This window comes from Cantharellus anzutake, assembly GCF_015039405.1.
Source record: "Cantharellus anzutake strain C23 chromosome Unknown EI90scaffold_7, whole genome shotgun sequence".
Classification (NCBI taxonomy): domain Eukaryota; kingdom Fungi; phylum Basidiomycota; class Agaricomycetes; order Cantharellales; family Hydnaceae; genus Cantharellus; species Cantharellus anzutake.
In genome coordinates, this window is record NW_024066957.1 from 670,747 (window position 1) to 696,878 (window position 26,132).

General features: G+C 49.5%; 2 protein-coding genes across 2 annotated transcripts; both read right to left on the reverse strand.

The window, feature by feature from the left end:
- Window positions 1-21,665: 21,665 nt before the first annotated feature.
- EI90DRAFT_2908530 (uncharacterized protein) lies at window positions 21,666-22,157 on the reverse strand (the record flags this gene model as incomplete). The annotated part of the gene is made up of 2 exons (XM_039054331.1): window positions 21,666-21,992; window positions 22,032-22,157. Coding segments are annotated over 2 exons (453 nt in total), but the record flags the coding sequence as incomplete, so codon positions are not given.
- An 845-nt stretch (window positions 22,158-23,002) lies between these two features.
- On the reverse strand, window positions 23,003-23,836 carry EI90DRAFT_2907994 (uncharacterized protein; the record flags this gene model as incomplete). Its single annotated transcript, XM_039054304.1, has 1 exon — window positions 23,003-23,836. The coding sequence occupies one exon, from the start codon at window positions 23,834-23,836 to the stop codon at window positions 23,003-23,005; it is 834 nt and encodes a 277-aa protein (XP_038920773.1).
- Window positions 23,837-26,132: the final 2,296 nt, after the last annotated feature.

The window sequence follows — 26,132 nt, forward strand, 5'->3', positions numbered from 1 at the left end:
TACCTCCGGTCTGACTCCAGTTTACTCCGGTGTCAGGGCACACCTGCCTGACCCGGGTCCACCCGGACCCACCCGGCCACACCACACCTGCTCCCCGCTGCCCAACCCTCTCCCTCCTCCTTCCTCCCTCTCTTCCCCTTTCCTTTCTCTCTTTCTTCTCCTTTCTTTCTCTCTTTCCTCTCATCTTCCTTTTCTTGTTTATTTCCTTTTATCTACATGGACCACCTTCCTTTGTATCAATGTACTATTGACCCATCTGGCCCACACACCCCAGACAGCTTCCCGCTGTGCCCAGCATGTGTGCATGCAGCGGACACTCTCGGGATCCCCCACAGGGACACCCAGATGCCTGCAGCTGTCTCCGAGGATGATGTGGCACTCGTCATGTGACTCAAGCCGCATGTACATAAATGTACCTGAAGTGGGAACTGAAGAAGTAACCTTCTTCTCACATTCTCCACTTCAGTCTAAGTGGCCAGGGACTGCTGTCCCTTCCCGGACCTGCCAGTACACATGCCTGGTTCGCACCCCGCGAGGGCCCTTCTGCTGGGCGATACATCCGGACCCCCTCTACCCTGGATGCATCCCTGACAGCAGAAGAAGGTTTCAACCTCATCTCCCCTGCCTCCCCAGCCATGGTGTCAGAAGAGCAGTATGAAGAACTGCTGGCTCGCTTCCAAGAGCTCCAAGCCATTGTGGAGAGCCAGGCCCACAACCACCCCCCACCTGCACCTGCACCAGCACCTGCCCCCATGCCTACCCCCGCACCTGCACCTGCACCCAGACCCAAACCACCCAAGGTCGCCCCCCCCCCACTCCCTTCTCAGGAGCTAGTGAGGACCTTGACCGTTTTAAGGCCGAGTGCGGGATTTATTTCCATGTTCGCATGGCTGAGTTCCCCACTGCCCTCTCCCAGATCTGTTCGTGTTGTCTTACATGAAAGGAGGACCTGCAGGGGCATGGGCCACGCAACGCACGATCACGCTGCTGACAGCCGGCTCCCCCCCCCCTCACCATGGACGAGTTCAACACAGAACTCGACACCATGTTCCAGGACCCGAACCGGGAGGCCACAGCCAGACAGAAGCTGGCAGCCATCCACCAGGGAAGCGACTCCGTGGATAAAGTGATCCAGGAGTTCGAGATATTGGGACCCGCCTCAAGGCTGGGTGACGTAGGACTGGTCGACCGCTTCGAGCAAGTGATCAACTCCCACCTCCGGGAGAGCATATACCGGCTCTGCCCCATGTCCACTACTTGGGCCAAGTGGAAGCGCAAAGCCACGCTCCTGGACAACCAGTGGCGACGATTCCAGGCCACTCAACCACACGCGTTCCCACCCAAACCCATGCTCCCGCCAACTCGACCCCCGTCGATCGCAACCCCACCTCAGGCACGACCCACACCCAGGCCCCCACGACTTGCACCACTGCCTCCACCCTCCACCCCAGTAGCCCGCCCCACGACAGGGACGGGCCCCCAACCGATGGACCTCGACTGCTCGAGGACTGACCAGAGACGGTGCTACAACTGTAACACCCAGGGGCACATCCTACGAGACTGCCTGCACCCCAGAGTCCGCCAGGTGCGACGTCTCTGTCATATCCATCCCTGGCCATCGACTTCCGGTCCCTCTGATCCCTCTGGTCTACCTCCGCTCCTTCCTCACTAACCTCGGAGCTCCCATATTCCGCAATCCTCTCGGTACCCCTCGATGGTCACCACCCCCTCCTTTCAATTTATTACCTACGCCTCCCTAAGTATGGAGCCCCGAAGACTTCCGGACAGCTCCGACGTCCGCTAGCGCACTCCCACCTCCACTGGGCAATACACTCGCCTGCCCTGCAGAGTCCACCTTCGGGCCTATCCCTCCTTTCCGTTTCTGGGTTATCGCCTGCCTTTCCGCTAACCCTGTGACCCGACTCGTCGGTAATATTCAGTTGGCTAATGTTTAACCCTTCTGCTCCGTTTGGCTCCGCCATTTGCGGACCCATCTGCGCTGTAACCATATATATATCCAACTTGTACATGGGTTACACTTCAGTAATAAAATCGACTAGAGTTATCCCCCTTCAGTTCTAATTGCCAGTTAGTAAGTTAGGGCACGGACGTGTCACTAGGCACAGCGCTCTTGGCATAAGTCGCTGAGGCTGAAGCCCTCCGCCACGGAGACTTTCCTTCGTCTCGAACCTGGTCTCTGACAGTCTCCACCCTGAGGACCTTTGGGCGTTGATGGAAGGGCTGAAGAGGCAGCTGACTGAAGGGCCAGAGATGGAAGGGACAGAGCCAGAGATGGAGGCTCAGGGGGATTTTCAGGAAGGTGACTGGTGAGGGATGCATCCTGGGTGCCTGTAGAAGATACCTCGTGTAAATACCACAGCGCATGTGAGTCAATGCCAATGCCAAAACTTCACCGAGTTATTGCAAAGAAGAGGAGAAAAAACACATCCTCAACCCGTGAGAGTAAGAGAACCATAGAGATGGCACCTGAAGTGGCAGTATCCCTGCCAGCCATCTATGTCCTCTCCAAGCAATCCCCCAGATCCCTCAGCCTTACGGTGAAACTAACTGCCCTGACCTCCCTCGCATCAGTGTCAGTATCAGCCCTCCTAGACTCAGGAGCCACTGGGAACTTCGTAAGCCCTGAGTTCGTCCGGAAGCACAGGCTCGAGACGACCCCTCTCCCGCAACCCATTCCCGTCCGTAACGTTGATGGAACCCCAAACAAGAATGGAGCCATAACCGAAGAGCTGGAAGCCCTCCTGACATTCGGGCAGCACACAGAGCGTGCCCGCTTCGCAGTTGCAAACCTGGGATGACAGTCCCTCATCATAGGGCACTCGTGGCTGCTACACCACAACCCAGAGGTAGACTGGGCACAACAGAAAGTCGTCATGTCCCATTGCCCGTCCGCCTGTAGACAGCCATGAGCACGAGATGACCAGGACCCTGCACTAGAGCCGGGAGATGGGATCTACGCTGCAATCATCCCCCCCAGCTGGGGACACGACCTGAGGGCCACCACAACCCCCTCTCAGCGGATGGCCCAGGAGGCCCATGACCTGGATGCAGAGCCCACATCGTTCGAGATGCTGGTGCCAGAGCACTACCAGGACTTCTGGGACGTGTTCTTGAAAGAAGCCTTCGACCAGTTGCCCCCCCGGAAGCCCTGGGATCACGCTATAGATCTGGTACCAGACGCCAAACTGCCCAGAGGGAAAACCTTCCCCCTCTCACGCCCGGAGCAGAAAGAACTGGACAAGTTCCTGCACGAGAACCTGCAGAACAGGCAGATACGACCATCTAAGTCTCCGATGGGTGCACCAGTCTTTTTTGTCAAGAAGAAGGACGGATCACTGCGCCTGGTACAGGACTACCAGAAGCTGAACGAGATCACCGTAAAGAACTCGTACCCACTCCCACTCATCTCGGACATCCTCGCCCGCCTCCGGAATGCCAAATACTTCTCTGCCCTGGACTTGTGCTGGGGGTTTAACAACATCCGGATCAAGGATGGGGACGAGTGGAAGGCAGCATTTGCGACCAACCGAGGGCTGTTTGAGCCTATGGTAATGTTCTTTGGGCTGTGTAACTCCCCTGCAACTTTCCAAACCATGATGAATGACATCCTTAGGGATTTCATTGACTGGGAAGTCATTGTCTGCTACATGGACGACATTCTCATCTTCATGGCCACCCTGGAGGAGCATCGGAAGGTCGTCCGAGAAGTCCTGGAGACCCTGCGAAAGAGGAGGCTCTTCCTGAAGCCGGAAAAATGCAAGTTTGAGCGGACCCGGATCGAGTACCTCAGCCTTGTCATCTCGGAGGGCAGCGTTGCCATGGACCCTGTAAAGGTCCATGGAGTCCTCGACTGGCCAACCCCAACCAAAGTGAAGGAAGTGCAGTCCTTCCTGGGGTTTGTGAACTTCTATCACCGGTTCATCAAAGACTTCTCTGAGAAGGCACGCCCGCTCCACAAGCTGACCCGAAAGGCCCAAACCTGGAACTGGGGCACGAACGAAGACGATGCCTTCCGCACCCTCAAAGAAGCTGTCACCACTGCCCCAGTTCTCTCCTTCCCCTCTGACTCCGGCCGCTTCAAACTCAAATGCGACGCCTCCAATTTCGCAACTGGTGCCATCCTCTCCCAGCTCCAACCCAATGGGGAGTTCCACCCGGTGGCATTCATGTCCAAGAGCTTTACGGACATGGAACATAACTACGAAGTGTATGACAAAGAGATGCTCATGATCGTCCAAGCTCTTGAGGAATGGTGACACTTCCTAGAGGGTGCTGAAGAGAAGGTCGAGGTCTACACCAATCACTGCAACCTGGGGTACTTCTGGATGGCCCAGAGGCTAAATTGCCACCAGGCCTGATGGTCCCTCTTCCTCTCCCGCTTCCACTTCACCCTTGTCCATCATCCTGGGAAGCTCATGGGAAAACCGGATGCGCTCTCCCATCATGCTGACCACCTGAAAGGGAAAGACGACAACGAAGGGTTGACCCTCCTCCACCAGCCTGGTTTGAGGCCCGTGCAACAGAGGCATTCTCAGTGGAAGGTGAGGAGGTAGGCATCTTAGATCGGATATGCAGGGCAAAGGACCACTATGAGAGGGTAGTAAAAGCCATGCGAGAGCTAGGAGAGGGGACACTAAGGTCAGATGAATGGGAAAGACAAGGCAAATTGGTCTTGTACCGGGGGAGGGTATACGTCCCAAAAGACCCCCAACTCCACCACGACCTAGTGAGGCTACACCACGATGTGCAGGCAACAGGGCACCCGGGGCAGTGGAAAACCCTGGAACTTGTCTCCCATGACTACTGGTGGCCCCGGATGGTGGAGTATGTCAGGCGGTACGTACGTGGGTGCGACACCTGTAACCATGTCAAATCCTTCCCCTCACAAAAGGTTGGGAAGCTTACCCCAAACAAAGTCCCTACCCATCATTGGCAGGTAATTTCAGTGGATATGGTGGGAGAGCTCCCAGAGTCCAAGGGATATAACGCCATCCTGGTGGTGTCAGGGACAGCTCCGAAAGCAGTGAGGTCCCGGCGTGCGGGACTTGATGGGACGGATAGCGGCTATGTGTAGCGGCGATCCCGTCGCGGGGTGAGCGTCCCCAACCACTTAGCCTGAAGTGGAAATGTGAGAAGAAGGCTACTTCTTCGGTTCCCACTCCAGCTGTTATTATATACATGTGGGAATGATCACGTGGGGTGCGCCACATCACCCTTGCACACAGCCATGGCTCTCCAGGTGCTTCCGTGGAAGATCCTGGGAGGGCCCGCTGTGGGTGCAAGGCGAGTGCAGTGGCGGTGGCGGCGGTATAGGGATGTAAGATACAGGAGGGGGGATGGGCGTGTGCGCCAGTGATACATCAAGCAGCGGGAAAGGTGGTCCATGTAAGAGAAAGAGAGAAAGAAAGAAATGAGGAAAGGAGAACAGGAGAAAGGAAGAGGGAGAGGAGGGAGAGGTGGTGCGGAGCGGGGAGGTGGAGCGGGGATCGGGCAGGGCGTGTCGGGGCATGCCCTGACAGGTGGTAGTGGACCGCCTGTCCAAACGTATCCACGTGGTCCCCACTGTGACAACTGTAGACTCGGAGGGTATCGCGCAGCTCTTCCTAGAGCATGTCTGGAAGCATCACGGGCTCCCTGAGGAGATCCTCAGTGACAGAGGAAGCGCCTTCGTCTCCCGCTTCTCGAGAGAGCTTGCAGACCTCCTAGGCATAAAATTAACCCCCTCAACGCCCTACCACCCCCAGATGGACGGACAGACCGAGCGGGTCAACCAAGAGATTGAAGCCTACCTCCGGGTGTTCGTCAACCATCAACAGGACGACTGGGCAGATTGGCTCCCGCTAGCGGAATTTTCCTACAACAACCGCATCCACTCATCCACCCACTGAACCCCTTTCGAACTCGATACTGGCCAACACCCCAGAATGGGGACGGAACCCACACGTACGTCCGAAGTAGAAGCCGCTGACACGTTTTCGTCAAGGATGATGAAATTGCAGGAGGAGGCGAAGGCCGCACTGGAACACACAGCGGACGAGATGGCCCGCTACTATGACCGAGACCGTGAGGTGGCCCCAGAATATCGAGAAGGTGACCAAGTCTGGCTCAGCGCCCAGAACTACACAACCGACCATCCAACCAAAAAGCTGGACCACAAATGGCTTGGCCCCTTCAAGATCGTCAAAGTCGTCTCCCCAGCTGCCGTCAAACTCCAACTCACTGCACGACAGAAGGGAGTTCACCCGGTTGTATCCATAACGAACATCAGGCCACACTGCCTGGACGATATTGCAGAACGACCCACTGACCTCCACCCAGGCCTGGAACTTGTAGATGGAGAAGAAGAGTACAAGGTCGAGAAGGTATTGGACTCCAAGTGGCTACGCCAGAAACTCTGGTATCTGGTAAAATTTGTTGGTTGGCCAAGCTCAGAGAACCAGTGGCTCCAGCGGGACCACTTAGCCCATGCCCCCGACCGGATCGAGGAATTCCACAGGATGCATCCCCTAGCCCCAGGGAGAGAAAGAGAGAACCACCTGACTGCTTCAAGGCGAAGCAGCTTAAGGAGGGGGTGATGTCAGGGCACACCCGCCTGACCTGGGTCCACCCGGACCCACCTGGCCACACCACACCCACTCCCTGCTGCCCAACCCTCTCCCTCCTCCTTCCTCCCTCTCTTCCCCTTTCCTTTCTCTCTTTCTTCTCCTTTCTTTATCTCTTTCCTCTTTGTTTATTTCCTTTTATCTACACGGACCACCTTCCTTTGTATCAATGTACTATTGACCCATCCGGCCCACACACCCCGGATGGCTTCCTGCTGTGCCCAGCATGCGCACATGCAGCGGACGCTCTCGGGATCCCCCACAGGGACACCCAGATGCCTGTGGCTGTCTCCGAGGATGACATGGCACTCGTCATGTGACTCAAGCCACATGTACATAAATGTACCTGAAGTGGGAACCGAAGAAGTAACCTTCTTCTCACATTCTCCACTTCAGGTAAGTAGTATAGTTCTCCCTTTTAATAACAATAACACATTCTCCACTTCAGTCTAAGTGGCCAGGGACTGCTGTCCCTTCCCGGACCTGCCAGTACGCACACCCGGTTCGCACCCCATGAGGGCCCTTCTGCCGGGCGATACATCTGGACCCCCTCTACCCCGGATGCATCCCTGACATCCGGGTCCAATCCCAACCTCATACCTTCCAGACCAGAGTTTGTGATGCTCCATACCTCCGGCTCTGGACTCCTGTACTGGACCGGACCTCCAGAACTTACTCCGGACCCTGCAGTCTCTACTGTATGGTGTCATTTAATCCTCTTCCTTATTTAGACAGCTGCTTCCTTTCCATATTAGTCAGCTGTCATTCCCCACAACCCCCCCCACTCCTTCCCCTCTTGGCCTTGCCCTTTTGGGAAGCACCATAGAGATCCAACCCTTGACCCTTGGGGTTGTTCCCTCATCCAGTCCCCCTTTGTCCTCCTTCAAGTTCCCTTTGTTCTCTGACTCCACTCCTGTATCGTTATATATATACTCTGTACTTAGTTTCCTGTACCCCCAGTCTGAAATCGATGACCATGACAACTGGATTGTCCCCCAAAGAGACTCTCCCTGCTAACCTGAAGTTAAGGACCACCTTAGACAACAAGCAGTGGCACAGTGCTCCACTTGAGTCGCTGAGGCCAAGGTCCCTCCACTCCTGAGTCCCTTCTCCACTTCCGGACAACTCTGCCCACTCATCTAACATCGTCCACCATGCAACAGATGGTGTGGAAAGTGTCCTGTTCAATCTGATCCACATCTTCACAGGGGATTATAAGACCTTGATCTCATGCTCTGGTCCAAGCCAAAAAAACAGGAGACTCCGGCCAGCAGCTAACAAGTGCAGCAAAGGGTGAGGGCAGCTCACAAAGTAGAAGCACAAGCTGGCAATCTGGAAGGACTGGAGGTGTTGGAGGGTGATGGCCATGAATGGATATGACAGGGGGGAGAATGAGTGTCATATCCATACATACCCAATCCCGATCCGACTCCCGGACCCCCATCTTCACCACCTCCGGAGTCCTACCCTATCTCCATCTGCTCCAATACTCACCTTGGACTGAACATCACTCTTCTCGCCACCCTCCTCCTCTTACTCCTCCTCTTACTCCTCCTCTTACTCCTCCTCTTACTCCTCTTACTCCTCATGACACCTCCACCCTTCCATCACTCTCCTACCCTACTTCCGTCTGCTCCAATACTCACCTTCAGACCTGACACCTTTCCTCTCCTCCACTCCTCTCCCCGCTCCTCTCTTCTCTCTCCTCCCTCTGACCCACTTCCACCAAACCTCCGGCAAGTTATGACCTTCCGCTGTTGTCCCGTACCCTGTACTTGGACACCGCTTGTACCTTCGCTCCGAGATTCCATCATAGTTCCAACCCCGGACTTTGACTCCACCTCAGCTTAGGTCCATTGCATTGGTGACCTCATACTACGTAACCACCATTGCCTACATTCCTTGGACTTTCAACCCTGCCTCTGTAACCTCCATAAGCTCCACAACCTCCGAGCTCCACAGATCATACCTGGCACTTTCGCCATTTGTAATGTATCTTTCGTGCTTTCCCCTCATCCTTATTTGGACTGCTGCTTCCCATTCTAGCCAGTTAGTCATCATCCCCACTTCACCTCATCTTCCTGCCCCTCTGGGCTTCACCCTCCCTATCTCCTTTCGGATGTACCACAGGTTCTGACCTATGACCTTCGGTACCGCTCCGCTTCCATCATCCCTTTGTTCCCATTTGGATGCCTTTGTTCCCATTTGGACTCTCTTTGTTTCCTCGTGCTTTCACCCTCTCCATTATATACCAGCACTTGTACATACTCGTTTTAGGCCCTTAGTCTAAAATTGACCTGAAATGCCCCCTAGAGACTTCCTGCTCAACGCCTCTGAAATTAAGGACCAAATGGACAAACAGCAATGGCACAGCACTCTGCATGAGTCGCTGAGGCCAAGGCCCCTCCTTGCTGAGTCTCTGGTTCCCCTCCAGAATCATCCGCTGTAGGAGTGCATAATGGGTGTGCTCAAATTCATGGAACCTTATGCAGCAAATACATCAAAATTGGGCTCCCGCCCTTGTACATTATTAGGAAGAAAGAATGATAGAGGGGAGTAATAGGAAAGAAGAAAGAGGGTTTTCGTACAAACCGAATGAGCCTTTTCGCGAAGGAATTGGTTGAGATTTGGTGGTGAAATTCAACCTGAGATGTCCTCATGAGCAAAGTCCGTGCACTTGACCACGACCATGAGAACAAGGTCAAAAGCTGATGGAAGAGGACGATCTTGGGGTCATTAAATCAAGAAAAATGCCCAGATACTCAGTGTTGGATTTCACCCTAATCGGTTCAGTGGTTGTGGAGATATTCTGATTATCAGGCATGATGGGAGTCATGGGACAATATGAACTATGTGGAAGCTCACGTGCAAGCTACTCTCAGTGAAATTCCAGGAGAATATGGGCTAGTTAAATGATAAAAAAGCTAAAGAAGACATTGGAGGAGTCTTGGAATTATGGCATATTATTTGGCCCAAGTTTCCCTGTGCACAGATAATCAAGATATATATTCCGTTTCTGAGAATTTGTCAGGGGACGACTCCCGGGTCCCCATGACCCTCCCATATGGTCCACAGCCTGTGGTGTAACCAGCCCTATCCAGGGCACAACCTACTGTGGGTAAGGAGATGAGAAGGAAGCTAACTTCTCATCTTCCCACAGTGGCCACAATATCAGCAAAACTTCCGGGGATACCCGGAAGTCACATGAAGGGGTAGGAACTGGGCCCAGAGCATGTGGCACACGGAGTGTGCGCATGTGCGGGAAGCACGGCAGGTGGAAGTGGGTCCGGATGCGGGTCCGGGTCCGGGCTAGTCAGGGTGTGTGCCCTGACAGAATTCCTGTTCTCAGTCAAATCTCCACCAGATTTCACCAAATTGGTATTGATAGAAAGCTATGGATGAGGAGAGTCGAGTGGGATAAAGGGACGGAGGGTTGACGCAGTGTTTGGAGTGGTATGAGGAAGTTTGTGTTTTTCTTTTCAATTTCCTTTGTTGTTTGGAATTTTATTCTAAGCCAATGGCAGCCGAACCTTACCGCCGTTGATGGTGGAGGCTTAGCTCAGCCAAACCCATATATTTCGGACTCTTTTCACAGATTGTATGTTTGCTGTATGGGTATATGTACATAGTGATTGAAACAGACCAGAGATTTGGCCCCTCCCACTACTTTTGAAGTCCTTGTACTTGAGTGCTGTGAGTGGCCACACAATTGGTAAAGGGCTATCGTGACTTTAGGAAAATCCACCACAGAAAGAAGATAAGCAAGAGTTACCAGAGTTATATATTTCCCCAAAATCCCCCCCCCTCCCATTGATTATACGGACCTGTTCTTACCGCAACACCCCTTTCAGCCCCCTTTCTTCCCTAGTTTTTTTGGGGGAGTGAGTTGGAGTGCTACCTTCCGTTTCCTGGAGACAGTAGCAGATTCCTGCTTGCACCACCCTCACCCAGTTCTAACAATGAGGGGGGAATATAGAGGGAAATGAGGAAAAATCAAAATTTTCAGGAACTGTAGTGCCTTTGAAGTGCTTTCAAGATATATAATTATTTTCAAAATTGAGGAAGAAATGATGGAGAAAAATGGAAAATACTTTTGGGGACCTGAGAAATAATGAGAACTGAATTGAGGGGAAGCCTTGTAGCATTGTTATTTTCTGCTGTTCTAATTTTTCCTGATTGTTCTTGGTCTCACTCCCAGCTGCTCCTGGATACTCCTTATATACATGGTAGAGATGGTAACTAGCCAACTAACTAATAACCGGTAGAAGCGGATCAAAGATGATAGAAGATCACATGGCATCATAACTGATACCGTGTGACTGGATCAAATTGTCATATCCATCCATGGCCATCGACTTCCACTACCTCCGATCCTTCTGGACTACCTCCACTCCTTCTTCACTAACCTTGGAGCTCCTGTATTCCACAATCACCTCCGCTTCCCTCAATGGTCATGACCCCCTCTTTTCAATATATTACCTATGCCTCCCTAAGTACGGAGCCCTGAAGGCTTCTGGACAGCTCTGATGTCTGCTAGCACACTCCCGCCTCTGCTGGGCAATTCACTTGCTTGCCCTGCAAGCCCACCTTTGGGCCTATCCCTCCTTTCTGTTTCTGGGTTATCGCCTGCCATCCCGCTAACCCTGTAACCTGACTTGTCGGTAATATTCAATCAGCTAATGTTTAACCCCAATAGCTCTGCTCCGCTCGGTCCTGCCATTCATGGGCCCGCTCTCGCTGTAACTATATATACTTAACTTGTACATAGGTTACACCCCAGTGATAAAATCAACTAGAGTTGATCCCCCTTTAGTTCTCGTTGCCAGTAAGTAAATTAGGGCACAGACATTGTAGGGGTGGTGGTCACAGACACCCCAGAACAGGTGATATATCGGGTCTCACATGGAGGATAAAATGTTAGAAAACCCTACAGTGGAAAATTGGCTAGGATTTAGGTGACGAGGTTATAGTATGGATGGTAGAGGGCATCGAGGCGATTCCGACGCACGTTACGTGAGGAGAATCGGTGAGGTATTCACAGAGATACGCAGATTCCAGTTGTGTATTGCGATGCATGTCACATGTTCATTGTGCATGCATGGGAAATGGGGTGCACAGAAGGTCCCTGGCATCCCTCAGGCTTCAGAAAAATAGGGATAAATATCCATTGTTTATGATATGACTGGTCTGGAGGATGTGCCAATTTTGGGACCATGGCGACATGTAGTTGAAAAGTTAGGAAAATGTGCCAGATATTCCCCACCTCAATGCTATCTCACTCAATTCTCCATCAAATTGGATGCGGTTTGTTGCGTTGGATAGCTGTAGTCTATGCGAGTTGGTTGACATAGAGGGAGCGCAGTTGTGTCGAGTGGTTTGGGCTGGAGATGCAGGTTGGGTTTTCCATGGCCACTTTCTATTGTTTAATATTTTGTTGCTTGTGATATTGTGTATCCTATTCTATTTTCTCTTGCGACGTGACCAGACGAGTCATATGGAACATGCTGGAAGCTTGCAGACGCGTTTGCAGGGTCGTTTGTATATAATATTAGCTAGTTGCATTTTGTAACAGAGATTTCCCCTCCACTACGTTTAGATCTGGTCATGAAGTGAAGTGTGCTGGAGGCGTGGTCAAGTGCAGTAGTCTTGAGGGAGGCAAGGTAGCCTCACAGTGTCCTCAGGGAGATCCACACCGAGTTATAGGATGCCAAGTCCCAGTTGAGTTCTCAGTTTGGTCTTGATTCTGTCCAAGGAAGCCACTTGCTGGCCCCCCTTTTTCATTTCTCATCCTGCTGGGTGGGAGTAGGTGTGGTGCGAAGTAGTTGAGGTTGAGGTGGTGGTGATTGTGGTGGTGGGTTGGTGTGCCGCTGTGCCGCACATCCATTCCCTATCTGGTCCCCAACCCCCCCTTGTGCTCCACTACCCCACTTGCAATGTGTAACTTGGCACAGCGCTCCTGGCTTGAGTCGCTGAGGCCAAAGCCCTTCACCATGGAGACAAATCCCTCATCTTGATCCGGTCTCTAACACAAATAGAAGATCAGAAGCGGAAAAGAAGAAGAACCTGATGGGGATACAGGCCATGTGGCGCTGTGCTACTTATGCTAGCGACCCAAAGACATGCCCTGACACTGTTATAGGCCACGATGGCCGTGATGCCAGGAACAAGGCCCAAGGGTAGGGCATTTGGCCTCAGTGACTCTAAAGGAGTGCTGTGCCCCCTAGCTGTCTCTTGGCCCTCATTTCAGACTCACTGGGGTTGCCTTGCTGGGGTCAGGACTTGGGGAGTTGTGGTCAAATCGATATTAGAGCTAAGGTACTATAATGTATCATACAGGATATATATAGGAAGATGAAATAAATAGAAGTGGACCTGGGCCAAAGGCCGAAGGGTCCGGAAGCAAAAGGGAACAAAGAGCGGGGTTGGCCACACAGTGGCTGGCAATGACCGAGGGTCAAAACAAACAATAACAGATAAATATGTGAAGGAGTGTAGGGCTGCGATAGCAGCGATGGTATCGTAGCGGCGCCAGACTCAGAGTTGGGCATGGGAATGATAGTGGCCCAATGAGGGCCAAGCAGGCAGAGTAGGAGGAGTCATGCTGGGCATGGTGCCGGAGGCGGACTCGGGGTGGGGAGGCTGGTGTGGCTGGAGGGGAGTGGCCAGGTGCAGGGGAGCCTAGGGGCAAGTGGGGGAGTGAGCAGGGGGTCCTCAAGGAGAATAGGGATGAGGGTTGGGGCTCACACTCATGCTCACACAGTGGGATGGTGTTGCAGGGATAAACCCTTGCACTACAAAACAGTGCTCTTTCATTCTTTCATGTACATACATTGGTGAGTGTAGTTGGGGTAGTCCCGTGACTGCACAGCCACAACTATACAGTGGTGACACCTACTACACCATACTCTAAGGACCATTCTTTAGTGACAGTCAGTGAGGCCATGAGACTACTGTCCCCCCTGTGAGCCTGTGTGATGTTGGGATAAATTCCCTGTTACAACAGTTGGCTAACAGGCCAGAATGCATGGTGTGACAACTCCTGGAAGCTCCTGGAAGCTCCTGGGAGGGTCCAGGAGCAGCTAATGGAAAACACTTTCAGAGACCCAAGAACTGAATTGATGGGAAAGTCTGAAAATTGAATAGGGAAGCCTTGTAGCATTGTTATTTTCTACTGTTCTGATGTTTCTTGGTCTCATTCCCAGCTGCTCCTCAATACCCCTGGAAGCTCCTGAAAGCTCCTGGGAGGGTCCAGGTGCAGCTGGGAGTGAGACCAAGAACAATCAGGAAAAATCAGAACAGCAGAAAATAACAATGCTACAAGGCTTCCCCTCACTTTCCTATTCAATTTTCAGACTTTGCCATCAATTCTGTCAGAGACCAGATGCAGGATGAGGGAGATGTCCCCATGGCGGTGTAGGAGAAATGACAGTCACCCTATGGAAATATGCCAGATAAATCACAAAAACCCCATACGACAAGTAGACATGAGAAAATAGAAGAACCTGAATTTTAACGAATTTTAACGAATTATTACGACTACATACGATAAATTGGAAGAAATAAAATTATTAAAAATACTTCAAGCTTAGCATTGACAATACAGAATGCTCGGGCGAATTTATAGCAAATATTAAACAAGGAATTAGAACAATCGACCAAGATTTGACTATAAAAACAACCAGAGAACCTCCACAGAAACTACTTTCCCACACCTGCACATGTAGCCGAGGATGGAAGTACCATGGAACAAGGATTCCTTAGGAACCAATGCAAAATTCAAAGTCGTGTTTATAATAGGAAATGTAGATGTCTCCCAAACAGACCCAATGAAAGTAATTACAGGGAAAACTACCCATAAACGACGGAGATATGACCAAAACTCTCGGAAAACAAGGACAACATTTAAAAGGCAAGTGCAAAGAACAAGCAGTAACGACTGAGACGAGCTTGATAGCCCATTAGAAAGGAAGGGATCTAATCTTAATCCACCTAAATTTTCATAATAAAAGGTTCACACATCAATGAGATATCCAATAATGGGAAAAGCGACATCAAAAGTCCGGGCTCAGGGAAAAGACAACATTTACGTAGGATCCATATTTAAAACATACAATGAAATTTAAAGGGAAATTATGAAAAATAGGAAAATATAGTTATGCAAATTTTCAGCCCAAACAGTCCAGCCATTGTGAAGTTATACCAACGACGAGAATATAGACATCCGCATCATGTTTAAAGACACATGAGGGTGGCAATGCAAAGGGAACTGGCTGTTGGAACTGAGATCCGCACTTCGGCAGATTGTGAAGACCAATTTCCGTCCAAATAAGGAAGACCTTGGTCAAAACAAAGCATGGAAAGTACAAAACAACCTTAGATCATGAGGGAAAAATCTGAAATAAATCACGGAAGCCCATATGAAGGATACAAACACCCAAGCATATCATAAATACCAAACAATTAAACAGAAACAGTGCCTGCATACGAACGACTATGGGAACGATGCATGTGATTACGCGCACAAACTTTTGCTAACTCAATGAATACCAAGAAATAGAACACAACTTTAGTACCATTGGAAAGGTGGGAATAAATGAAAATTTATGATACCAAGAACGTGAAAAACCATCCAGAAATGAATGAGATACAAGGACATGAAGTTAGAAGCCTGAAAATGTGTGGGAAGACAGCTTCTAGAGGTCCAGAGCCCCAAATAAAATATGGTATCTTTGAGGACGACCTACTATAACAACAAACAATACATATGAAGGACTAGGATGCAATAATACAAGGGGAATCAGGGGAGATGGACAAAATCCACGAAAACCACTAAACTACGATGGACCATGGCAGGAATTTTAGGGAATAATATTCTAATGAAGTGGAGAGCTATAACACATTCGTTTGAACAATTCTTTACTACTAGCAACTTTTTCTTTTGGTTCTAAACCTGAACAAATCACTCATTTATCATTTCAAGTCTCATTTCAACTAAATGTTACTGGATAAAAATAGAATAAATCAGCTGAAGGTCTCAGCGCAGCCATATGCATAGTAATGCGAGGTTTGAATTCAGAATGACCGAGTCATAGCAAACTTAATGGTGAATATGAGGAATTTGAAATAGAAAACTGTGGCAAATGCAGCGCAGTCAAGTTCTAATTGAACCATTAAAATAGCTTAGGCGAGGAAGGACAATAAGGATTCTAGGTGCAGTCTGACCGCAGTAGAGCTGCAGTTCAGTGCAGCAGAGCGCAGTAGAACTATAGCGTGAAAATTTCATTTTTTATTCAGTTTGAGGAAAATACACTGTAAATAAATCCTGTAAATACGAGGTAGAGTGTGAAAAAGGAAGGTGACCCAAGGAGTATACAAAGGAGACCCTTTCTGCGACCTTTCGCCCCCCCTCAGAGAAGTAAGAAAATAGAGTATTATTTTTCTCAAGCATTTCTGGTTGTCACTCCAGTGCGAAAAAGTGATATACAGTTAAGATTGCCACTGTAGTAAAAGGCAGCAATTAGGGAGAGAAATATTAAGTAAATATTTCAACAGGAGAGCTGGTTAACACTTGAGATTTCAAAGTGTAAACACAAAACAGTTAATTTGCTACTGTTAAAACAAGCAATAAAAATAAGACAAAAATAAGACAAGGTCAAGGCACACTTCAGACACAACCTAAACCCATTAACTGAGTAGAATCTTTGAAACTTCACCAAGTAGAAGATTTAATTCAATTTAAAATCCAAATTAAGACAACCCTACACAGAATTACACCCAGTCAAATTGAGAAATTACAATAGAAGAACAGCTCCGCAGGGCTTTGTTTATCTGTAAGTCAATTCTCAGAAACTTTTAGACTAACCCATAAAATAGAATTAGCCAAAACACTTGGATTGGTAGTATAATTACAACAAAATCTAGTAGTACACTTCCCCATCCTAACTAAAGAACCAGGGAACAGCTTGGTGGTGGTCTTGTTTGAACCTCCCAACTGACCTTCCTTCGTTCTCTCCTTCAGTGGAGGCTTTGGCCTCAGCGACTTAGACCAGGAGCGCTGTGCCTAGTTATGTACATGTCCGTGCCCTAACTTACTGACTGGCAACGAGAACTAAAAGAGGGAAACTCTAGTCAATTTTATCACTAGGGTGTAACTTATCTACAAGTTATGTATATATAGGTACATAGAGGGTGGGCCTGTGAATGACGGGGCTGAGTGGAGCAGAGCTAACGGAGCTACATGTTAGCCAACTGAATATTACCAACGAGTCAGGTTATGGGGTTAGTGGAGTGGTGGGCTATAACCCAGAAACAGAAAGGAGAGATCAGCCCAAAGGTAGGCTTGTGTCATGACCAACAAATCCTGGGGCTCCGTCAGCGGTGAACCAATGCCGATAGGCAAATCCGCCGACCCGAAACCCATCCTAACCAGCCCCCAACCCCATGTCTGGCCCCCTGCCTTACTGCATGAGACTTGGCCAATAATCAGAACCTAGACCCTGCCAGTATTCCGACCTTACCTCCAGTTCCTGAGCCCTTGGCACTCCTGGCATTCAGTCATGCCTGCCTTGTCTCCATCTGAACCACACTCATCGCTTCCTGCTATGTGGTCACAGCCATGCCCCGCTTCCATGCATTCCGCACCCTCTGCCCACTCTGCACCCTCTGCCCACTCCACACCCTCTGCCCATCTCTGCACCCTCTGGCCACTTCTGGTTGCCCTTGACACCTCTGGTCAGGTCAACACTCCCACTCCCCTCTGTACCTCTGTTGGCCTTCATGCTGTCCTTGTGTGACAGTGCTGGCAGATCAACCTCTGTTTGCGGACTTGTGTCGGCACCGCACCAACCCCGCTTATTTGCGGACTTGTATCGGCGCTGCACACTGGCCTCTGCTTTTGTCCTCTGGCCATTTTTGTCACTCGGCAACATAACATTCATTCCTTGCCGAGTGCCTATTATGTTCACCCCAATATTGGCATTTGATCCATGTGCTATTGCACTTTCCTATTCATTCATTTAATCTGTCAATATTGGTACTTGAACTGCTTTGACTTTATTCATTCGTTGCCTCCATTTCCCAGGTTCTTGTCCTTGGTTTAGTTTGACAAGTCCCCGCTCATTTCCGCTTATTTCCGCACCGGACTGACTGGTCCCTCTTTTGATTTCTCTTATCTACTTATACCTTGTAAATACTTTCGGGGACCTCAGTCTGAAATCAACTAGAGTACCCCCCCTGTCTGGTCTGAGTCTCTCCTTCTGCAAAGGGGGCTTCCCCCCTCTGAGTCCGTGCTCACGGAGTTTGCGCTCCTCCTACAGGTCCACTCTGCCCGCAAGTCTTGTTTGAAGTCTGCTGTAAGTGTCAGTTTGTAAATACAGGATCTCCCCCAAACGTCAAGCTCAGGGCACAGCACTCCACCTGAGTCGCTGAGGCCACGATCCCACTCTGCTAACCTTGAACAGCACTTCCGGACGCGCCACATATTTCTGCCCACATATCCGCATATCCACGTGCACGCTCTAATAGACCTCTGCATCACCTCCGACCTCAACTCAGACAGAACCCAATCCGCCTTCTGACAGTTTGTCCGACTCCGACAAATATTCCAGTCTCTGACAGCATTCCAGATCTCTGACAGCTTGCAGGGAAAGCAACTAAGTTGCCCAGTGGAGGTGGGAGTGCGCTAGCAGACATCGGAGCTGTCCAGAGGCCTTCAGGGATCTGTACTTAGGGAGGTGTAGGTAATATATTGAATTGAGGGGGTGGTGACCATTGGGGGAGTCGGAGGTAGTTGCAGAATCTGGAGGCTCCAAGGCTAGTGACAAAGGAGCGGAGGTGATGGCTGTGGATGGATATGACAAATTCAGTTCTCATCATTTCTTCCTCAATTTTGAAAGTAATTATATCTCCTGAAAGCACTTCAAAGGCACTATAGTTCCTAATTTTTATTGATTTTTTTCCATAATAATTATTTTTTTCAACTTTTTAGAAACCCCTATTTTTCAAAATTTCCTCCCACTGCTCCTGCCACATTGCATACTCCTCACCACTCCCAGCTGCTTCTGAACCCCCTCCCAGGAGAACACTATTGGCTCCAGGAGTGCCCAATCTGCTGTTTTGTCTCCCACATGCTCCAGCCACCTCCGACCCTCTGGAGCATAACGGACTTTTGCTGATGCTGGCAAGCTTGGACCAGACAAGTTGAGCTTTGGGAGAGGTGTCAGGGTGCACCTGCAACTTGGCACTGGACCACAAAGCATCCAGTTACCCTTGTAGTTTGCCACATCTCATTTCCTTTGTCTTTTGTGTATCACTGTTGCCACTCACACATGTATTTAAGGGCAAAGCCTGCAGATGTGGATACCCAACTAATAGATGGTATCCAACATCTCAGGCAAGTCCATTATCATTGTATTTACAATACTACCTAACTAATAGATGGTATCCGGCATTTCAGTGGGGCATATCAACAGAGAGCTTTGGGAAGGAGGCACTTTTGGGGCCATTGTTGGTGAACACAATGTTGCTTTGGGCCTTTGTTTTCACACTTTGACTACTCTTGTGTTTCACTTCAGTGGTTACCTGCACAGCAGAGTCACATCACTGTGGCACAATTACATAACTTTTCGATGCTGAAAGTGTGTGAATCCTTCACATGCCTCCCTTTCTTTTCTTTTGTAATATCCCCTTACATCTTCTTTGTGTGCTCATCATTATTACGTTTTTTCTATTCATTCTAATCTGTTTCTGTGGCTCTCTTGCTTTATCTCCCCCCTAATTCCCATCTCCCCCCTTGCACCATCTTTTGCTCCCACTCAACTTTAGTCCTCCTGTTTACTTCATTCAGCTGCTTGTCCTCTTCCTCCAACACTTCACATGGCATTTTTGTAAATAATGTGTCCTTGAAATCCCATATCAACCATATGTTTACTTGTCCTCTTGCACAAGATAGGGTGACATTGTCATATCTGTACAATCCCGACCTCCACTCCGGGCTCCTGGAACTCTGAACCTGACTCCCAGAGTCCTACTACCCTTCTGTCACCTTCTCCTTGCCGACTCCCAAGAGGTTATCCCACCTCTGGCTCTGACACACCCTTCGGTCCGACTCCGGAACATTCCGGGTCCGACCCCAACCTCAACACCTTCCAGATGAGTACACAACACCTATGCTCCCAACTCTGGACCTCTGCTCCAGAATCCCATTGTGTCTCTGTCTCCGGAACCTCCGGTCTTAGCTCCAACCTTGGACTTTGACCCCACCTCCACATATACCCATTGTATTGGTTAGCTCATTCCATTTAATTGCCTTTGCCAATATTCCGGAGTTTAACTTCCAAGTTTGGACTTTCCAGACTTACATCGGACCTTGCAACTATTGCATTGTCCTATTCAATTCCACTATTCTCCCTCATTCCTATTTGGGCTGCTGCTTCCTTTCTATTCAGTCAGCTGGCCATTCCCCACTCCCAACCTCCTTCCTTCCTCCTTGGGCCTTGGCCCTTCACTCCTCCTTTGGGAAACACCATTGAGTCAAACCCTTGACCCTTGGTGTTGTTCCTCTTTCCAGCTCCCTTTGTCTCCTTTCAGAGTACCCTTGCTCCTTTTGATTCCAGACCCCTCCTTATATACAATGTACATAGTAACTTGTAACCTCAGTCCAAAATTGACCTGAAATGCCCCCTAGAGACTTTCCCTCTGCTAGATCCGAAATTAGGGACCCCCAGGACAACCAGCAATGGCACAGTGCTCCACCTGAGTTGCTGAGGCTGAGGTCCTTCCACACTAAGTCTCCAATTCCACTCCAGAGTCGTCCAAATCCACCGTATCTAACAAACATACATGTTAAATGGTGTCAAAGCTCCCCTTGGTGGTGTGCCAATATCTGCCCACAAATACTCAATCATTTGCCCTTGTGCACGGTAGTCAGTGAAAGCATATGGTACATCCAATGTCACTTGGTGTCGTTGGACTTTCTTTTGTTCTCCTCTTCCTGTGAAGAAATCTATTGTTCATGTAACCGGGAACAGGGGGATCATCTTAGGTCCAGCCCTTCAATTTCTGGTCCATGGAATCGTTCCATCTTCACCAAGATGCAGCTCAGTGGGTATTTCATTTCTTGCACTGCCTCCTGTCTACCCTCCTTTGCTTCACATGGATCTGCCCATATTCTGATGATTTCCCCCCTGTCATATCCATACAATCCCGACCTCCACTCCGGGCTCTTGGAACTCCGAACTCCGACTTCCAGAGCCCTACTTCCCTTCCATCACTTTCTCCTTGCCGACTCCCAAGAGGTTATCCCACCTCCAGCTCGGACACCACCTTCAGTCCGACTCCAGAACATTCCGGGTCCGACCCCAACCTCGACACCTTCCAGACGAGTACGCAAAACCTATGCTCCCAACTCTGGACCTCCGCTCCGGAATCCCGTTCGTGTCTCCATCTCCGGAACCTCCGGTCTTAGCTCTGACCTCGGACTTTGACCCCACCTCCACTTATACCCATTGTATTGGTTAGCTCATTCCATTTAATTATGTTTGCCAATATTCCGGAGTTTAACTTCCGAGTTCGGACTTTCCGGACTTATGTCGGACCTTGCAACTATTGCATTGCTCCATTCAATTCCGCTATTCTCCCTCATTCCTATTTGGGCTGCTGCTTCCTTTCTATTCAGTCAGCTAGCCATTCCCCACTCCCAACCTCCTTCCTTCCTCCTTGGGCCTTGGCCCTTCATTCCTCCATTGAGTCAAACCCTTGACCCTCGGTGCTGTTCCTCTTTCCATCTCCCTTTGTCTCCTTTCGTCCTACCCTCACTCCTTTTGATCCCGGACCCCTCCTTATATACAATGTACATAGTAACTTGTAACCTCAGTCCGAAATTGACATGAATTCCCCCCAAGAGACTTTCCCTCTGCTAGATCCGAAATTAGGGACCCCTAGGACAACCAGCAATGGCACAGCGCTCCACCTGAGTCGCTGAGGCCAAGGTCCTTCCACGCTAAGTCTCTGATTCCACTCCGGAGTCGTCCGAATCCGCACGTTCTAACACCCCCTTGCTCCGTTGGCGATGTCCATATCTGTATCAATGTTTGTCGTGATTATCACCTTGCTACCAACTGCGAGTTCCACCACTGGTTGCAGTCCTCCTTGACATTCCAAATGTGCCGAATGTTGTTTATCCTTCAACACGTATTGCGCTAAAGCCCATCGTTCCCTCAATGTCAATTCCTTCCCTCCTATAGTATCCTTGGCTCGAAAGCGGTATAGTGTGTTCCCCCCCGCCTCACAGTGCCCATGCAATGCCAGTTCGTTCCATTGTGTGCGCACTGCATGATGTGACGTCACTAATAACGCTCCTGCCCATGGTTCCTCTCCCGAATTTATTCCCTCCATATTACTTGAACTCACCAACAGACTCCGCAGCATGGCCAGATGGTGTGCTTCACACATTCCATGCCGACAATAGCATAGAAATTCTGTCCACTCCTTGTCCTGAACCTGCATCTGTTGCATCAGGCAGACGATTGTCTCGAATCATGTGTACAGTTTGCTGCCCATTACTTCCTCAGCTGTATTGCTTTCCCTGCTGATTGGCCAATAAAGTGGTGCACCTCCTCCCTGTCCTACTGGTTTAAATTGATGGAAATCCCCACAGATGATGACGCTCATCCCTCCCCATGCCTTCATTGACTCCTCCTCCGGGTAATTGTGCTGTTGAATCAGCCCTAGGATCATTGACATTCATGCAAACAGCTTTCTTGAGACCATCAAGTACTCATCAATGATCAAGTACTCCTTCCACCAGAAATGAGCCAGCTCTTCAATCTTTCTCCCGCTCGGTAGCCTTGCTCCACATGCTCCCAATCCGAAAAGGACATGTAGTGTTTTGCCACCGATTTAGACTGGCTGCTATCCCCATGTAAGCCCCCAGTGCAATCTTGTCTGCTGCGTTGTGCATTCTAAAAAAGTCCATCACTGAGTGTATCACTCTTGACTTCCCCCTGCCCCCTTCTCCCGTTAGGATCATTTGCAATGGTTCTGGTTCTTCCCCACGTTGCCTCACTGCCAAATGGTGTGTGATGATACTATGCCTGCAGCTGATCCAGGTGGAAACTGGACACATTGATAGTATCTGAGAATCCATCTGACCCTCCTAAATACTCAATGGTATGTGCCATTGCTTCTTCCCTCGCACATTCACTGATCACCATCATTTCTTCCATTGTGGTTACTGTCACTGCATCCTCTGACATTGACGAATTTTTTCTCTCCTCCACTAGCTTTTGTGACCACCTCACGAACTTGTACATGTCCTCTCCTGTGGCTGCCTGCACACCTCTTTGCATTATGTTCCACCCATTTGCACTGTCTGGCAAGATTCATGCACACTTCGCTATTTCAATTGCATGCCGCCCATGCAGCTCCTCTTCTGTCTGTTGGCTCTGCACTATGAATTGCTCCAGGTCAGCTTCTGAGCCTCCTCCCACTGTATGCTCTTGCTGCTGCCCATCCTCTCCATCGCTGGATGCATCCAACTCGGTCTCGCCAGAGGTTGCAGGAAAACCTCTTCCATTCAAATCAACCTCGGTAGGATTGTCCTTATCCGCTGCATCCTTACACTCATATCTATGCTGAAGGTTGGACACTGCATATGTGACATTCGAATCTACCTCCTCCAAACGATTGTATGCTTCACTCCATTCTTCATCCCCTCCTTTCAAATCTTCTTTGCAGTGCCAAGGTGTCCATAATGCCAGGATGCTTGCATAGTGCATGACGCAAAGTGTATGAACTCCTTTTTGAACACCAATCAATGCGTCCAGCATGGTGGCAATGATGAAATGAAAGAATCGAGCAGCTGCATATGGATCTGCTGCTAAGTTCTCCATTTGTTCTCTCGCATTCGGTCCTACTGTTTGGTCAAATTCATCCAGGTCGATCTCTTCTCCACAAAATACCTGAGCGATCGGATCATGAAGGTTGCTTGGGTTGATTGTCACCCACAGGCTCAGTGGACCATGTTTAATTGTTTGACTCCAAATCTTGCTTCTTATTGATGCATGTGATTGATTAGTGCCAATAACGTGAGCTCCTGTCATCTTTAGGTGTTGCAAAAGGTGCTGAATTCCCGGGTTGGAGATGGGCTGTTTCTGTGACTCCTGTTCAGCTGCCATGTGCAATTCTGACAGCTTAATGTTACTAAGTGTTTCCATTTCTGCTTCGAAGCTTTTACGAGACATTTGTATACGAGCTGACTGCAAGCATTGTTGTTTTTGATAAATGCCGAATGCCACAAATGCAAAGAATGGTCCCTCCGAAAATGGTGGTCATGGTACTGCAGACACCACCAAATATGGTCGATGAATGTTAACAGGTGAGTCTGTTCACCCTTTGGCGCTCCAGTACCATAGGGGAACAAATGCAGAAATGATGTGGCGAAATAACAAAATTGGTCTTGTCCTAGATCATGCCCATATCGGTGTGGAGGACACACAGCATAACCGCCTTTGGCTGTCAAGTTTGCAAGTGCATGGAGAAGGAGGTCCCCAGATGAAAGCAGACCAACTTCTTGTGATGCCATACCAAGATGGTTCAAAGGGATGACACTCGTTCCTTTTGTGAAATCGCTTGAGATCAAGTGGAGTTATGAGGCGCAAAAGAAAGCACACCTTTGTTTCCCTCTTCTTCAAAACCACCTCCTGACTCTGCATCTGCAGGCCAACATGAGTAAATATGGGTGGTTTGATACCTTCACTGACATCCTCTTGAGTAAAGTAGGCATCGTTCTCTTCATCTAACACAACATCATCTGGTTCCTGATGCATTCCAGCACGAATTTTGATTGGTACATCATCTTCTGGCAGACTCACAAGGGTGGTCTCGTTGATTTCAAAATCACGATAATATGGGTTCCATGCAATCAACCATTGCAACGCTGCAAGAACCTTCTGACGTCGCACATGAAAAGTATTTTTCAGCCAGTGAGTGGGTAGCTGCCCTCTGCTGACATATGTGACAGCAATCACCGATGCAAGAACTCGTGTGGGCTGCAGTGTAATGGGTCTATCGCCTAGACTCGAGACAGAGAGAAGGGGGAGGGTGGTAGTGTGTGCAGGTGTGGTTCGTTGGGCCGAGTTTTGGTCCTGGGGCACTACCGAGTCTGCAAAAACCTCAAACAAACACTCACCTACGTCTCTCTTGGACGTCAAGGCTGAGTAGTATGATGAGAGGGGTCTTAGATGTAAGCAACTAGCTCAGAGGGGGCGTTAGGGTCATGGATGGCATCTTTGCCACTTGGATGTAACTTCTGCTTGTCCCTTCACGGGTCTATTCAGTACTAACTTGTTATGTACAAGCTGTTATCTAGTTTATATATGTTTGAAATGGAATGAATGGACTGGGGGAATGTAAACGGGCCGTTAGGCAACCGTAAATGATGAATATCCAATTGGGAACAAAGAAACAATAAAAGAAATATGAATGAATGGGGAATATATGATAACGGGTCCGAAATGGAAATTGTAAAAATTAACTCCGCAACAGTTCGCCACAGCGCCCGCCTATCCTCCCGTCAGCAACCTCCTCGTCTCCAGCTTCCCAATGAGCCCTTATTCGTCCCAATTGGTGCAGTACTTCTTGAGATGTGGCCATTAGGGATGTTCATGGCACTCACAACTTGGGCAAAACTGAGTCACAAGAATGCCAAAACTCACCCCTCTTGTGCGACAGTTTTCAGAGACTTTTGAGTAAGTTTTGAGTGTAGCAAAAGGGCGTTCACAGCAACAGGTTCAAAACACTGTCATAACAAACCCAGAGAATCAACCTGTAAGTCCGTTGGCCTTGGAGCACATGAATGTATTATGTAACAACTATGCAGTCCGATGCCAGCAGTCCGCGAACACGAGCACTTGATCCAGGCTGCACTGAACCATACTTCTCACCTCCAGACCAGATACCGCCACCACCAGCATCGCCTTTTGTTACAGACGGAGACATCTAGCCAGCTTGACCTCTTATCTCTTAGCAACTCTGAGTCTGACAACAGCTCTGACACCTCATCTGATAGCAGCAGCTCATCATCTGATTCCACTTCCAGTTCCTCCAGCGCTTCCAGTTCCAGCCAAGCTTCCGGCACTCAGGCTACTTCTTCACATCACTCCTTAGCCGACTCTGACTCTGAGTCCAACCAAGCTGAGGTCCGGGCCATCATGCAAAGAAATCACACACGGTCAATGTGCCGCATTTGGTACTTTCTATCTAGGTTGGCCACTACACGTGTTTTATTTCCACATGAAGTTATCAAGTGTAGCCAGCTAGCGCTTGTGCTGGACTGTTACAAAGCTGATGATCCACGAAGATTTCGGCACAACCTGCACGTCTCACCCCACACGTTCGATTTAATGCTTCGCTTAATTGAAGACCATCCTACCTTCCTGAACAATTCTACAGCAGAACAAGTGCCTGTCTCCTACCAGCTGGCAATTGCATTATACCGCTTTGGTAGGTTTG